The sequence below is a fragment of the Eleginops maclovinus genome, chromosome 6 (assembly GCF_036324505.1).
Source record: "Eleginops maclovinus isolate JMC-PN-2008 ecotype Puerto Natales chromosome 6, JC_Emac_rtc_rv5, whole genome shotgun sequence".
In the NCBI taxonomy this organism is placed as follows: domain Eukaryota; kingdom Metazoa; phylum Chordata; class Actinopteri; order Perciformes; family Eleginopidae; genus Eleginops; species Eleginops maclovinus.
Window position 1 is genome coordinate 17,751,243 of NC_086354.1, and position 15,663 is coordinate 17,766,905.

General features: G+C 36.1%; 1 protein-coding gene across 1 annotated transcript; it reads left to right on the forward strand.

Annotated features, from left to right (window-relative positions):
• The first annotated feature begins 8,981 nt into the window (after window positions 1-8,981).
• atp6v0b (ATPase H+ transporting V0 subunit b) lies at window positions 8,982-15,360 on the forward strand. The gene is made up of 8 exons (XM_063885821.1): window positions 8,982-9,254; window positions 10,127-10,175; window positions 10,639-10,722; window positions 12,010-12,087; window positions 12,403-12,472; window positions 12,692-12,743; window positions 13,292-13,482; window positions 13,729-15,360. Exons 1-8 carry the CDS (start codon window positions 9,170-9,172, stop codon window positions 13,753-13,755), a joined length of 636 nt encoding a protein of 211 aa, XP_063741891.1. The 5' UTR covers window positions 8,982-9,169; the 3' UTR covers window positions 13,756-15,360.
• Window positions 15,361-15,663: the final 303 nt, after the last annotated feature.

Below are 15,663 nucleotides of genomic sequence, written 5' to 3' on the forward strand. Positions count from 1 at the left end.
AGGGCAATTGAGTGACAGAAAAGGAAAGGGTGAAGGATGTGACTTGAATTAAAATGTGTGAAGGCATGTGTAGGTCTCACCAGCAATGTTATATAATATTAAGTACAGTATGTCAACATCTTGCCTGTTTGGTTTAAGACAATATCTCTTATTTAGTTTAATTTAAATGGTGAAATGTCTGTGTGGGTTGCAGTTTAAAAATAAAATGTTATATCGCTTCATTTTCAACATCAGAATTGATATTTTTCAGCACAATGCTGGTTTGAACTTGACATTGTTTCTGTTGCTCTGAGTTTTGTAAATATTTGAGTTAAGTCTACTTTTTCAGTTTCTTTTGAGAATATTTTCTCTTGCACAACTTAATGTTTTCAATCAAATTAAAAGTAAAGCTCCATTTTGCCACTTTTATGAATATGAAGTGTTGCCAGATGCATTATTATTATTGTGTATACGATCATTTTGCTCTCTTTGCGCTGTATGAACCATTATGTCTAATGCTGTACTACATGTATAGTTTTGTTAGAGTGGTAAGGACTCTCAATACGATCATTTCTCACAACATATGATCGTTTTAAGCATGCTTTTATGATAGCTTAACATTTCCCATGGCAATACTGTACAGAGAGCAGCAACTAAAAATACTAGTCATGTCCCAGGTACAATATACTCTCTCTTTATCCTATAGGCTGCAAAAGATCCCAAAGAGCTTGCATGTAACAATTTTTGTCTGTGAGGACTACCCCCGTACACTGTTAAACATGTGAATTTGACCGTAGAAACCCATTATACTGTAGTGTTGAAAAGCAACATGCAAATTCAATAGCATACGTTTTGAGGATTCATCCATGCCCTGATATAGTTTTTGGGGACTTGTCACCCTAAGAACACATGCACACACTCGATTTCAAAGAGGTAGCTCCTAAACAAACAATACAATAAATAGGGTGAATTTATACATCACTTTTCCACCTGAGCACTTTAATTAACTCACACACTCACACACTGGCACTGGCCCGACCGTTAGGGATAGTGAGAGGTCTCATTCAAGGACACTTCCACATCGAACCACCAATCGTAGGTTTAATGGACCTCACTCTACTTTGAATGTCCACTTATGATGTCAAGGTGTTTATTTAAAATGTTCTTTGCAGAATTACAAACACATCAACTCATAATTTCAAAAAGTATACAGAGCCATTTACGGAGGAAGGATAAAAAATATAGGGAAATTGATTTCTGTCTTTGTTAACTTCTTACTGATTGAATATCACATGCTGCACCACATATCAATTAGGAACACAAATAAGCATGTCAATATTATGATGGATGGCAGATGGAAACAGGTAATCATCTACATAATCAACCAAGTCTTTGTACAAAACAAATTCATATAAGAACTTTAATTGTCCTTCATAACGCTGAGGGACGAGCTGGAGGCTGGATTGAATTCCAATCGGCATCACGGAGCTGTCAAAGGCTGTACACAAATGACCTACTCTGTTTTGTAAAAGCTGCAGATGCTGGAGATGAGGCTTAGCCACCAGATTTAACACAAAGTTGCATGAATAGTCCCGGCACTTTTATAGACTCACGTGGTGTGGGTAAGAGAAAGATTATTACCTGGCTGAAAGCAGAAAATTACTTCTTTTGTGTGAGTTAAAATAATGGAGGATGAAATCAAGGTTTTGTGATATTAGGTTGTAGTTTATTTGTGTTCTTCTTTAGTCCAAAGCATATCCTTATTTATAAATTCATTCATAAGTTGAATGAGTATTCCAGTATACATTTTCAATAGCGTGTTATCTTTAACCCATAGAAGAACTTAAGGACATTTAGAACACAACAACTCTTGTTTTAAGCAATGAATTGGTAATTATGAATTGTGTATTTGAGTTGTATGCGACCAAATGACTATTAAGTGTCTTGCTCTAATGTACATTCAGTTGTTCCTTTTTGATTTACAAGCTTTAAAAGATTTTTTAAAAAGAACACTTCATACTAAAATTGCTCTAATTATATCATTAACAATGTTGACAATGTGAGTTAATGACTTGCTTTCATGAGCTCACTGTTTCATGACTAAAATATTTTCTGTGATGCTGATAATTGCAACTTTAACTCCATTAACGCCCTGCGATGTTTGGCCTATCCAATTAATGCAACTAATGGGAGGCTTTTAATCTTCATAGGGTGAGGTACGCTGAAAGATGCGTCTAAAACCTTTTAGATAATAGAATGAGGAGGAATAGAATATCTTGCAGCAGATAAAAGAGTGTTTCTATTCAAATCTGTCCTGACTGGGAAGGAACAGAGACAGTCCGTTCACACAAATTGAATTGCCAGTCAGTTCATTGTTGAGCACTAATGCTTCTTTAAAGAACAGAGACATCATGACTTCGGCTCATCAAGCCTGTTTAAACCAATCACGACAGATGAGGTGCTTCACGCTCTCATTGCAGCAGTCACTGCAGTGCCGGAAGGAGGACAGACAATAGATTTTGTCATGTCATTTTCTCGTCTCGCCTAATTAAGGTTCCGTCCTTTGATGCTAGTCTCTCTCAACAAAAGAAATCCTAAATGTTCTCAAAATATATCTCAGTCATATCTCTACCGGCAGCATTAACTGTAAAATAGGGGTTACTTTACAAACCGACATAATGTTAGGTTAGTTAAGTAGATGTAAAAGGGCAGGTGACAAGCAAATGAGGGCAGGAGGTGTAAATTCACAGTGATAGGTTACTATGATAATATACAGGGCTACACAGACAGGATAACTTTTCGTGCACATCATGGATTGACATAACTGTAAAATATGGTACATGGTGAATAAAATTACACTGCATCTCGACATTAGTCTGCACAGACCAGACGGATCGATACCATTAGGTTCTGTCTGACTGCTGTGCCAAAACACCCAGCGTCAGCCAGATGATTTATGGAGGAACGAAGCTGAGCCGAAGGGAGGCCCACAGTTGATTACATTATTAAATAGTTGGATAATATTCATACATTTTACAGAGTAGATCTTTTCATTTAAGTATTGGTTTTGATTCAGTGGTTGATTATACTTTCAAATTATTGGAACAGGTTCATAGATTATACACAGCGTGATATTTGTTTTATACAATTTACTAAAGAAATGGCACATGATGATACTCATTTGCTCAATCATGCTGCATTAACAACCACAGTCCTTACTTTTAAAGGGGGATAATCTAAGACTGCACTTGGCAATGAATTGAATCGATTTGAGTAAGGGCTTCACAATTCATGATGCAGGAACAGTCAATAATAGAGGCAAACAGGTCAATGTCCACTAGTGTTTGTTTTCATGTTCGAAAAAATGATACCTTTATATTGCCTTGTAACAATTTGTACGATTTTCTTCATTTTTTTTTTTTTAAAGGTAACACTGTATAATATATCCCACATTATTGTTGAAGTAATAATTGTCTGGACCCAAAGGATAAAAGGGTTTTTGAGTAAGAAAAATAACCTTATCCTTTCATGTGTTTTTCTCAGCAGAGCCATGACATCAACAATCACAAAAAAGCTGAACTAAATGATTCTTTGAAATACGACACAAGCTCATGTACGCAGCTCCTAAGGCAAGAACAGTTTTTTTCTGCTTACTCCTGCCTATTATTTAGACTCAATGTACTTTACTTAAGATTCTTAATTTGTGTGGATGGACACAGCATCTGTAGAATCCACAAAAACAATTATAGCCTCACTGATGTGAATAAATGATGATCACATCAACAGAAATAGGCCTTGGATGTGCAAGTAACAGTTTGTGTGAAAGCTTACATCTTTATTAGAGCCTCATTTTTATGATGAAGCAAACACACACAAACACACATGAATGGACACGACACAAGCAAATTGAGTAATATCTACCCTAATTTGATGACACATGCAGCATTTAAAACTCGGTCTAAGTGCTGCAAAAAGCTCAACAAAAATAATACTGTTTCCAGGAGAAACATTGATGGCTGTTGCACTGCTTAGTGTCCCCTGGAAACGCTTTTTTTTTTTTTTGCACTGCATTGAGTTCTTAGGGTCACTTTGGAAAACCTATCACATTCATGTTTAAATCAATTCAAATTTTATCTCATGGCTGATTTTTTAAATTTTTATCAGGGGTATGTAATAAATCCCAAAATGGCATCAGCCTAAAAAGGCAAAACCTTAGAAAATAACAGGTAAGTGATTTTGTGCATGTAAACACTCTCATGGGGCTTTAATGATGGAGCTGAGTTGAAAAAAACTCTTATGCATTCTGCCCTGTCTGTTTTATAAACCCATGGCATTTTCCATCATCTTAGGAGGGGACCTTTGTATTTAGAGTGAGTCCACAAAATGAAAGATGGGGGGAGTCAATTGGGTCAAAACAAATGACACGTGCGAACACTACGTGCTCTCTCGTTATGGTAGTGCGTCACTAAGCATAAGAAAAGGAATTTTGTTCACTGTGACCAATTTGTTGTTGTTTTTTTCATTTGTTTCCATTAACTTGTTTGAAACCAATTTGTAAAAGATGAAATGATCAGAAAAGAGAGGACATATTCTGAACAATATCCTGTTCAGGCACTTGGGACAATCTCACAATCTCCAATTTACCTCGACTGATTTATGTGCAGTATGCTACATTTATTATGCATATTAAACTATACCATATTGATATAATAGCATATTACATTTTCATATTCAGCTATATATTGCTTTCATACTGTATATTAAACACTGAAAAAATGTAACGTTGACTTTAATTATTTTGCATTATTGCATATCCATATCATTAATCTGGTTTATGCTGTTTGCTGACTTATGTTATATAGCTGCTACTAATCACACCACTTTGTCCCCCTTGAATTGTGATTGTATCTTAATTAGTCTCGTAAAGGAATGTATTAATTTTATTTTAATTTGAAATACTATCCATCTGTTTATTAAGAAAACAATGAAGGCATATATAATCTTAATATTAGAATATCACATAACCTGGGGCGCTGATACATGTGGGCACGTCATCCCATACATAACCTTTTCTAACCATGTTTTGTTGCCATGGTAATATTTCGATTGATCTATTTATACATATAGCGCTGAGAAGAGCAGCACAAACATATAAGACTTGGTTTAAGGCCATTTAACAAAATGAGGTGTGCATGTAAACACATTCATTGACACTAAGTCCTTGGAGCCATTGATACAAAGAAATGTGCCTTGAATCTGTACCTGTCTATTAGGACAATAAAATGTGTTTTACGCTGCATGCATTAATATGATTTATGATAGGGTTGGTTATGAAATAAAACCAATGTTCTGTTTTTTATGTTATGTTCAGTGAGTCATGCATATTCACAGTTACTTTTGTTTTTTTGGTTGCCAAACGGTGATTCAATACGTTTGCATTATGTAAGATGCGAAGAAGAATCAGCCCTGTGGTTTAAAAACAAGGGAATTTGTTCCTTTTCAAAGTCAAAGGTATTTGGAAACCATAGCATAGCACTATAAACACTAAACACAGTTAGAAAATAGCTGCTGAAAATAGTTGTGTTGAAACGGGTGTCTTTTCTTAGCCTTTCCAAAACCACAAAACCAAAAACACAAGAACCGAAGGGTATGGTTTACATACTGTGTCTTGAGTTTCTGAATGCAAATGTTAGCAACTAGCTGATAACACACAGCAGCAACCATTGTCAAGCAGTTTATTTCCTTAGCTGAAAAGAATACGTAGGATTACATGTTTTGCACAATATTCTGTACTTAGCCATTAAATTTATATTTAAGGTTGTTTTATTGTGTATAATTCTACTCATGAATAGGGGCTAGTTTGAAAATGTTACCTAAATAAGATAGCTAGCTAGCTACGGCTGATCAAATCTGAAGTGACATTTATAGTTTCACGCTGGCTATAATTTGAATTGTCTTGTTTTATAAAAATGTGTCAGTGCAACTCTATAAAATGTTTCAGAAAAAAGGGTAAGATGACCAATACTCTTGCTTTGACTGATAGATTACAGTGCTACTTCTAGTCATAGCAGAAGCTAATATTGTAAGCCTACTAGGCCACTACTTACTCCACTGCAATTATTTTATAACTTTAGTGACTAGTTTATTTTATGATTCAGATTATTAATCAACAAAATATCAAAATATATTAGTTTTAAAATGCTTATATGATTAAGATTTTATTTTTCCCTTACTGAAATTCATAAGCTACCCTGTAAAGCATAACATTTGAGAGCTGCAAGATTAAGTTGTGCCTGTTAATGTATCACTAATTAAAAGTCGGCCATTCTGCTCTTTTGGTCCTTTTTGCTTTCTATAATTTTGTGAATTTTCTGAGTATTTCTACCATCACTGACTTTGTTTGTGGTGTTTATGTGCCGTGCTTAGTTTGGATCTTGCATTCCAACAAATACATTGGACTATATATTTAGTTTCCTCATTGACTTTTGTAATTGATTCCTATAATGAGAAACATTTGCAAGTAGTTATATAAAAATAAGCAAGTCTGAAAGAACTATTGACACATTTATACAAGAAAGAAAAACATTAAATAAAACATTAGATCCAATCAAAGGCATTCTTTACCAATGTGTGATTTGGGTCTGTGTGTTCTGATGTGTGCACAAGTTTGATTTTGTTCACGCTTTTTTTTTTTTTTACTGTTGAAATTATTTTTTGATCATTTATTCAAAACAAGCAAATCAAAGTGCACTTCTCAGGCAGAGAGCAGTCTCGACACACCAACAACCCGATACCCCATGGCGTAGAGCCAGAGGGCATGGAGGAACATGTTGTTGTTTGACATGAGCAGAGAGTAAGGTGATAATAGGTATTTTACAAAGTGTGGGCGAAGATAAAGTCTGGCCTTTTTCAAGTTCACAATATTGACTGACAGTCAAGATAAGAGCGGGGAGGATGTAAGGTGAGAGAAAAACAGCCGCAGGTCAGATGGAAAGAAATATCAACTGTTGTAAATAAAATAAAATAAAAGTCAATTCACAATTTCAACAATTGTTTATGTGCATAGCGCTCTAGAAAGGCTGCTTAAAATTGTTTTATATTCTGACAGTTTTAGATCTATAAATGACTAGTGAATAAATTAAGAAAATAAACTACAATATCCTAAAACTACTACTTAACTGTGAACATAGGATACTATACACTTAAGACAAGTGTGCAGTAGTGTGTAGTAGTTCCTTTTTTTATCAACCTATTTTTAAGCTCAACATCCCTTTGATAAATATGAATGAGGAAAAAAATACAGCTTAAGGCTTAATTTATTGATTTTGTTTTCCCTCTAATTTACTGAACACAGACTTTTGAGTTGTTTAGTCCAGAGATTCAAAATGAACTCTGTTTCAATTAAATGAAACTAATGGCTCTGTTGTAAGTGCTCCAATCAGTCATGTATGAAAGAAGTTGCACTTCTTCTTTGATGTAAGCTTTGTGATTATACACTACTGTGTCCAGCATGCAGGTTCATTTCCAGGGTATAGTTCAGTAAGCCCCTTTGATATGTTGATTACATGTGTTTAAAGAGGGATGTTGTCCTTTTTGTGCACCACAATCATGGCTAGGTATTGATTTTCTTTGAAAGATAACCTCATAGAGTCGGCAGTGACAGTTTGAAGCTAAGGGAATCATTCTTCCTTTGTCTAACACAGAAAAGGAACAGATGGAAAGCATCAGATCTCAACTTGAAATAATTCTTTACCTCTGTCATTAAGATTGGTAACGATACTTCATACCTGTGCTGCATCATATTTCCCTTTCATCAATCACACATAGTACAAAGCATATCTTGTATTCGCCAGAACAAGTTGTTTCTAGGTCAAAAACACCCTTATGACATTAAACAATGTAACAAGCAAAAAGTAACATTTAACTTCTTGCAAAGGGAAAGTTTTGTTCTGCCTCTGGTGTCTACAATGTTGCCTTGGGATTTCTGAATGTCTGCTGGGGTTGAGGTATGAAGACTCAGAACAGAGAGAAACACTGGTTGCCAACAATGAATTCTTACTGATGTCTGGTCCTTTAACGGAAGAAGAACAAAATATATCCCATTTCAAGCTGCAGTGAAAAAAAGATTGCCTAGAATTACAAGATGAGAATGGGAGTGGGGACACTATCCTCGAAGGACAAGCACTGACAGAAAGCCAGTATTGAAATCAGGATTTCTTTGTTCTGTCAGCCAAAAGATAGTTCCTTGAATTATGTTCAAATGTAATTCTAATTTATTTGATTTTCCCTCAATAAAGCCTTCTTTGGTTATAAACAGGGTTTATATCCTTTTTGTTTTAGCCAAAGACTTGATTTGATTTTTTTTTTGGATTTTTTTTTCATAAAAGTTGACATTAGCTTACACTCAAACTGTTTTATCTCATCTGTTTACAGTCAATAAGAAAAAACTCTAGGAATGCCAAGAATGTTGTGAATTGTTATGGAAAGGACTCCCTCTGGTGGATCGTCACTAGTCATACAGCTCCGTAAAAATTTAAGAGACTATTCCAAATGTTGCTTAAATCTGTATCTCTACATTTATGGCAGCAATTCCAGTGTCTGTTGAATCGTCACACAATTTCATTAATTCAGGTACATTTGTAAATTGTGGGGGCCTGTGTTTCTTTGTCTGCAAATAGACATATAAGTGGTTATGGGAACGTTTGAAAAACAGATGTCACTGTTATTTTGTGCTGTAAGTTAGACTTGGTGTATCAGTCACGACTACAGCACAGAAGAACAGGGGACACCTAGCGTCCATTACACGTGCTGCAGGTAGGACGCATAGAATAATAGGACTTTTCTTACTGTTTATTCTATGTCAAGATTAGTGCATTGTATCCTAACCTAACATTTCAATACAGTCTTTAGTGAAGTACAAAGAATTAAAAAAACATTTAAGTTAACATTGCCAGGAATCGTCTTAATTTGGAAAAATGATAACCGGACGCAGCCCACTAGGCTCCGGTCACATGCTAGTCAAGCTGGATCACCTGACATCATCCAGCTTCTCCTTTTGATGCTGTGTCTGCTCCATCGACTCAGGGATTCTTCAAACAGTATTATTTCGTTCGCTTAACTTTTCTGGCGTCAAATTGTATATTTGAGCCGAGGATATCTCTCTGATCCTGCAGGTTAGAGCACCGGGTAGATGCTGCTAGAGTGCATGATGAACGGACACGCTATTCTGTATACGGGGGTCACTGTGGCCTTCTGGAGCACCATACTAATCGTCGGTAAGATTATGTTTTCCTTAAAGGAATTGTCAGAATATTTTACTCGATGAATTACAAATTGTGTTTCCTACACGTCTGCTACGATAACAGCCATGTCAGTATGTCTTTCTCCACGGCAAAGCCCGTTTAGTTTCGTGTTTGACAGCTATAAAATGGGACCTGTCTAAATCATGGGACAAGAGTGTTTGCGGCTGTTTCCATTTTGTTTGCTAGCTTCTCTTGAGAGGTAACAATTTTCATGTTGGGGAACAATATTATTCATTCATGCTGGTAATTAATACCCGAAAACAGCAAAACAAACCTTGTTGTTGAGTATTTTCGACGTAATGAATTGTAGGTATTATTTAAGACAAGCAACCTGATATTGCATCCCAGTTAGCCGTTAGCATGTATTGAAAGCTAATGTCAGGTAGCTCATATCTAGCGTTAAGGTTTGCAGCAGAAATGTCAGATGTCTACACGTTGGACAACATTGTTTGCTAGTTATGTTGACCAGGATGAGACTTTCGCTAGTGGGAGTTATAACGCCATCCCGTGTTGTTTTTCTGTTAATGGTTTATGTTGGTTAATTTGGCTAAACTAAGGGTTGCTGGCCGCTGTTTTTGTACACAGCTGACAGAACAGGAACTGCAGCAGTGTTCACGTGAGAGTGAGCTATCACACCAAAGCAACAACTTCTCTGAATGACTTTAGCACATAAATGTGACATTTACACGTGGTTCAGGAACAAAACGTTTATTACAGCAGTAACCTACTGTAAATGTCTCCTTAAGGGCTGAACTCTACATTAAAGCCAAGATTACTTATAAATATGCATCTGACCGACCCTTTTTCACTTTTCCATGTCATTTAATAAATGTTCTTTTCCATAGGTATCTGCTATACCATATTTGACCTTGGATTCCGCTTTGATGTGGCATGGTAGGCAATATTGGATTCAAACATTATACTTATAACACATTTCTGCATAAGCATAAAATACACTGTACTAACTTAGGTTTTGGATCATGCAATGCAACAGTCCACTATTAGTCCATTAGAACTTGTCTTTTTAGCTAAATGAGCCAATCCTGAAAGTATTCCCTTACAGAAAAGTAGAAACAGAAAGTGTTAAGGTTACAAAACTGACTTTTCTTTGATTGCTCTATTGCAATAATACTATGCTAGTTCCTCATAACAAATACCAGTTTATGGCTGTTTAATATAGCGCAATGCTGTTGCAATTTATTGTTTTTGTTTTGTAGCTGTTTTAATTATATGCCAGTATAAAAGTCACATCAAAATGAATTGGTCTAAAACCAAGCATTATTTACAGTTTCTCTGCTTTTACACATGATTTTTTCTTTTAAATTATTGTCTTCATCATCTTATGTTTCTACTTCAGGTTCCTCACAGAGACTTCTCCTTTCATGTGGGCCAATCTTGGCATTGGCTTGGCCATCTCTCTGTCTGTTGTGGGAGCAGCCTGGTGAGTAGCTCACACAAAAAACTCTAAAGTTTAAATTGCTATTTTTGTATGTGTAAGTAAGACCGATGTGGTTGTATTTTTTTTTTTTTAAATAGTTTCCTCTTTCTTGAAACACTCTGGAAAGTATCATCATGTGGAAATGTGGAACTGGAAAATCTTAGATTTTGCAACATAGGAACACTTTTGAGCATCTTTTGGATATAGATTGGTTTCCTTTTAGTCTCTCAGGTTGTTGAGCTTAATAATAAGCTATAATGTCCGGTATAACTTAACACATTTGATGAGCCTCCTTTTTACATTTCCAACAATTGCCTTCAACAGCGGTCTCACAAAAAAAGGACTTTAAAGGAGCGCCAATTAAGCTTGACTGATCCATAGCCTCACGCCACAAAATAGCAATTGTAGTATAAATTAAATATTATAATATATCAGCTTTTAAAACTCCAATCTTGCACTGAATTGTTTGGCTTTGCTTTGCACTGCTGCTTTCAAAACCTTATTCCTACAAGAGAGAGAAAGAGAGCAGGGTGAGATAGGCCTGCTTCATGGCATGAAAAAGCCTGCAATTTTTGGTTTTTCCAATTCATGACACGTTTTCTTTTATTATTACTTTTTTTTTGTTAAAGTTTTCATAGACATAAGCATACAAAATGTCATATCAAAACATAAATTTACATTAATGCATAGTATAGAGAGAAAGACACACTGAAAAAACAAAACAAAAAACAAACAGAGATTGCAGTGATCAAACATCTCAAAGAAATGCACCCAAGTCACCATGTCCAAAAACGGAAGAAAAAAATAATAAATAAATAAAATATATAAATAAGACGCTACGAAATTATCTATGGTACATCGAAAGTGTGGTGTTCCTTTATGTAATTTAGAAAAGGACCCCATGTTTTATAAAATCTGGACGCTGAGCCCCTTATGACACACCTTATCTTCTCCATCTTAATGAAATACAAGATGTCTCTATTATTACTTTTTTAAATGAGTTCTGCAGAGAAGGGAGGCTGGCGTTGGTCTTGGTTTGGAATGAGAGAAAACAAGACAGAGCGACACGGCGAATATCACTCGTATATATTTTTTTTGGAAGACCTTAGTTAAGGCGGCAGGCGTGCGTTGCTTGGGCAGCCGCCTAAGCTGTAAAGTGCTGCGGGAAACCCTGGGATACTTAGATAACACAAAAAAAGTTGTAGGGCAAACATTTTCCTCCACTGTTATTCATCATTTCAGTCATGTTGTATGTGTGATTATTATCTGATTATTCTGTTTGTTTTCCAGGGGGATCTACATCACCGGCTCAAGCATCATTGGTGGTGGTGTCAAGGCCCCTCGAATTAAAACCAAGAATTTGGTCAGGTAGGTTAATTCAAGAACAAACACAGATATTTTGATTTCCGTAACTTCGATAGTAGGAAGTGCAACTTTAAACAAGGGAAGCTGCATAATCTGCTCAGTGCTTATAATACTTTAAGTAAAACCCATATCAGGAAATCCAATCCTATATCCTAATTCTATTGGCCATTGGCGTGACCAGTGACTGAGCATCGATAAGTGACTTTAGCCTAGCCAGTATATTAAGTCAGTTTAAAGTTGCTTGTGAGAACCATTTCCTATTTAAGAACTGAAATATTTCTAACACTTTGTTTCTCTTTTTTTTATACCTCCTTCTAGCATCATCTTCTGTGAAGCTGTAGCAATCTATGGGATCATCATGGCAATAGTAATCAGCAACATGGCAGAGGTAAGCATTACATGTTTTTCTTGTTCCTGATTAAGAACAATGGGCCTGTATCTATTTTGCTTCTATAGGGTATTTCAGATGGGAGCACTGTGCATGAAACGGCACAGCCTGAATTAAAGCGTTATACATATAGGACATTAAAAAGTGTAATATGATTTCAACAACAAAGCGAGGATGTTTTCTGTATGGCTCTAAAAAATAATCTCTTTCATCTTATAGAGCTTCAGCGGAACAACTCCTGAGACCATCGGGGCAAGGAACTACCAGGCTGGTAAGAGAACAGACATTAAGCTACTGAAAGCAACTCGTAAATGAAACATATTCTCTAAAAATGTTGGGTTTGGGCCGAATCTTTAACAATTTAGAGACCCCAAATTAATTTTACTCATCAAATATTGGGCTTAAAGATATCATGGTATTACTTATTAATAAAAAAGGCTTAACAATATTTTAAAAACATGCTTTTGCATTTATTATTTAATTAAATTAACTCTCTTTCCAAACCTGACAGGGATGTAGTTGAGAGAAGGATGTATGTTAATTATAAACCATTTTTTTTAAGAAGAAGAAACTATGCTATGAAATATTGTGGGATCTATTTATAATTGTGTTTGTTGTATAAAGTTACATTTCTATAGCACCTTTCATGAACCCAAGGTCACCGTAAATGTGTTTGAATGCATGTGTGTAGAGACTACAGGAGGAATAGCCAATGCTAATGCTAGTGCTCATGGCGAACATAGTAAAGCAAGAAAGCACTTATTCTTTGTTTCCAGTTTGCACAAAGGTTACTGATTCATTTATTTTCCGTCCCACCAGGTTACTCTATGTTCGGAGCCGGTCTGACTGTGGGATTCTCCAACCTCTTCTGTGGCATCTGTGTCGGCATCGTTGGCAGCGGAGCAGCACTGGCAGACGCCCAGAACGCCAGCCTCTTTGTGAAGATCCTCATTGTGGAAATCTTTGGCAGTGCAATTGGCCTGTTTGGTGTCATTGTAGCCATTCTGCAGGTGAATGAGTCAGGCGGCTGCTTCTTTTTACCACGCCTTCATTATCTGTCGTCTTTTCCTTAGCGGAGGAAGCTATCCACGGCTTGTGTTTGCAACAATAGGCTTTTGTTAATGTCCACGCTGCAGACCTCTGAGAAATGTCATTGTAAAGAAGATGATTATTCCCCCAAAAGTCTAACTGGATATATAATTATGTGGATGTTCCTTTTTTTAAATTGTAATAACTTTTCTTTTTTTCTTCCTCAGACATCGAAAGTAAAGATGGGTGACTAGAGGATGCATTCCCATGCTGAGAAGACGAAATGACACTGCTGGAAAATAAGATGGATTATTGTGTAAATACATCGTAAATTATTTAAATGTCTCTATTTGCCTGGTATTGTTTTTAACCATCATTTATGCAAGAGTGGTACATCCACAACCAACTGTCTTGTCTTGAGGGATACATCAATGTTGAAATAGGAAAAGGGAAGGAAAAAATCCTGAGATGCCAGTGTACCATGTGCATTTCTTGATATAAATGAATCCCTATATCCCTCCTTCAGTTCAGCTTGATGAGTAGTGCAAGCAGAATGTAAATGAATTGTAGGATTTGACATCTGTTTCCTAACATCAGCCTGTCTGTATAGACTTGACAGCTGTAAATACAACTTGCAGCCTTATTACATTAAAGTCGGGGCATTTTCACGACATCCTTTTTCTCGGACCACTCTGATGAATAATGAGTTAAAAACGACACCAGAGTATTTGAAAATATTTGTGTGTGTGTGTGCGTGTGTGTATGCTGGACATGTGATCTTCATTTTTCCTGTGAAGCATGAGGGTGTTTACCATTGTGTGTGTGTATTACTGTAGCCTGGTCTGTCTTGTTTTCTTTCTTTTTGGTTTTTGTAACTGTTCTTTGCTAATAATAAGCAAGTGGACATTGATCTACACAGTGGCCCAAATATAGTATTTGTCAGGTCTCTCACTGTAGAAGTGTCAGAGAACCTGAAGTTTCGAATTGTAGTACTGATCTGAAATCATTAGTATGGTCACTGAAGAATGCTCTTAGGGAGGCCGAATATAGTAAGATGACAGTGGCAGACATGCTCTAAATAAACATCCCGTCATTCAGTTCCCCAAAATGTTTTTTTTATTGAAATATCTTGTTTTGTCTTGTCTTAACATGTCTGTTCTAGTCCTACCCAAATTATACATAACATTCCTTAAAGAAGCTTAATGTGTTTGCAAATCTGAGTTTTGCTTGTGAGTAGAGTGCAATTTGAATGACAAAATAGGACCCTTGCTGCATCACAACAAAGCCATCTCTAAATCTGTCATCTAAATGTTCCTGTACAAAACGTACAGCTGTCCAGTGTTAAAGCTGTTTCCTATTGACAATTAAAGTTTCCTCTGCCTTTGACTGACCGAAGAATAAAGTTGATGTCGACAGAGTGCAACATGTTTGTATGGAAACACGTTGGGTAACACTGTTTTTCTTTATGCATTACTCCATTCGTATAGATGACAGACCATGGATTATTGGAAGTTGTCTCAAATCTTTCCTGTAATTTTCCTCCTCTGAATTTTGACATTGGTAAATTGGATTATCTTTAACATATCTTGGCCTGGCCTCCCAAAGGTGTCAAAGCAGAACAATTGTCTTTGCCCTGATGATAGATTTGTGATTAAAGAATAGCGTTCCTTTGGTAAACCAGGCCCTGTACCAAACCCCAGGCTTTCAGTGAGTGTAGTTGGTACCGTGTGTGCATTATGTTGATGTGATGGTGATCAGAAAATAAAGTCATTGTTTTTGACATTGTGTATAATAACAAAAGTACAGACCTCCCTTCTGGCTTCATAAATGTCACTGAGAAAATAAAATTGTCCAATCAAGATGTTTTGTTTCTGATTTGTATCTCGTGATTCTAATCAGCTCTATAACTTTAACCAAGTGTCCAGTATTCATTAACACTAAAATGTTAGCTGTAATGTTTACATGCCTCCACCAGATGGAGCAGAGAACCACAACATCTGTCCTGATTAATCTGCTGCTGTGTGCTGAAACTCATTTTAGAAAACAATTGAGCTCACCGCCCCTGTTATTATTCAACACAATATTCATTTGTTGATTTGCTGTTAACCTCGATTAACGTGTGACATTGAACAGACTAACATCAGTATATAATTACTCATTCT

Bases quoted from the DNA above. Each gene is read 5' to 3' on its own strand.
- atp6v0b (XM_063885821.1), top strand. From the start codon at position 9,170: ATGCTGCTAGAGTGCATGATGAACGGACACGCTATTCTGTATACGGGG. The intron at 12,744-13,291 runs GTAAGAGAACAG...CCGTCCCACCAG, and splicing joins GGCAAGGAACTACCAGGCTG to GTTACTCTATGTTCGGAGCC. The intron at 13,483-13,728 runs GTGAATGAGTCA...TTTCTTCCTCAG, and splicing joins TCATTGTAGCCATTCTGCAG to ACATCGAAAGTAAAGATGGG.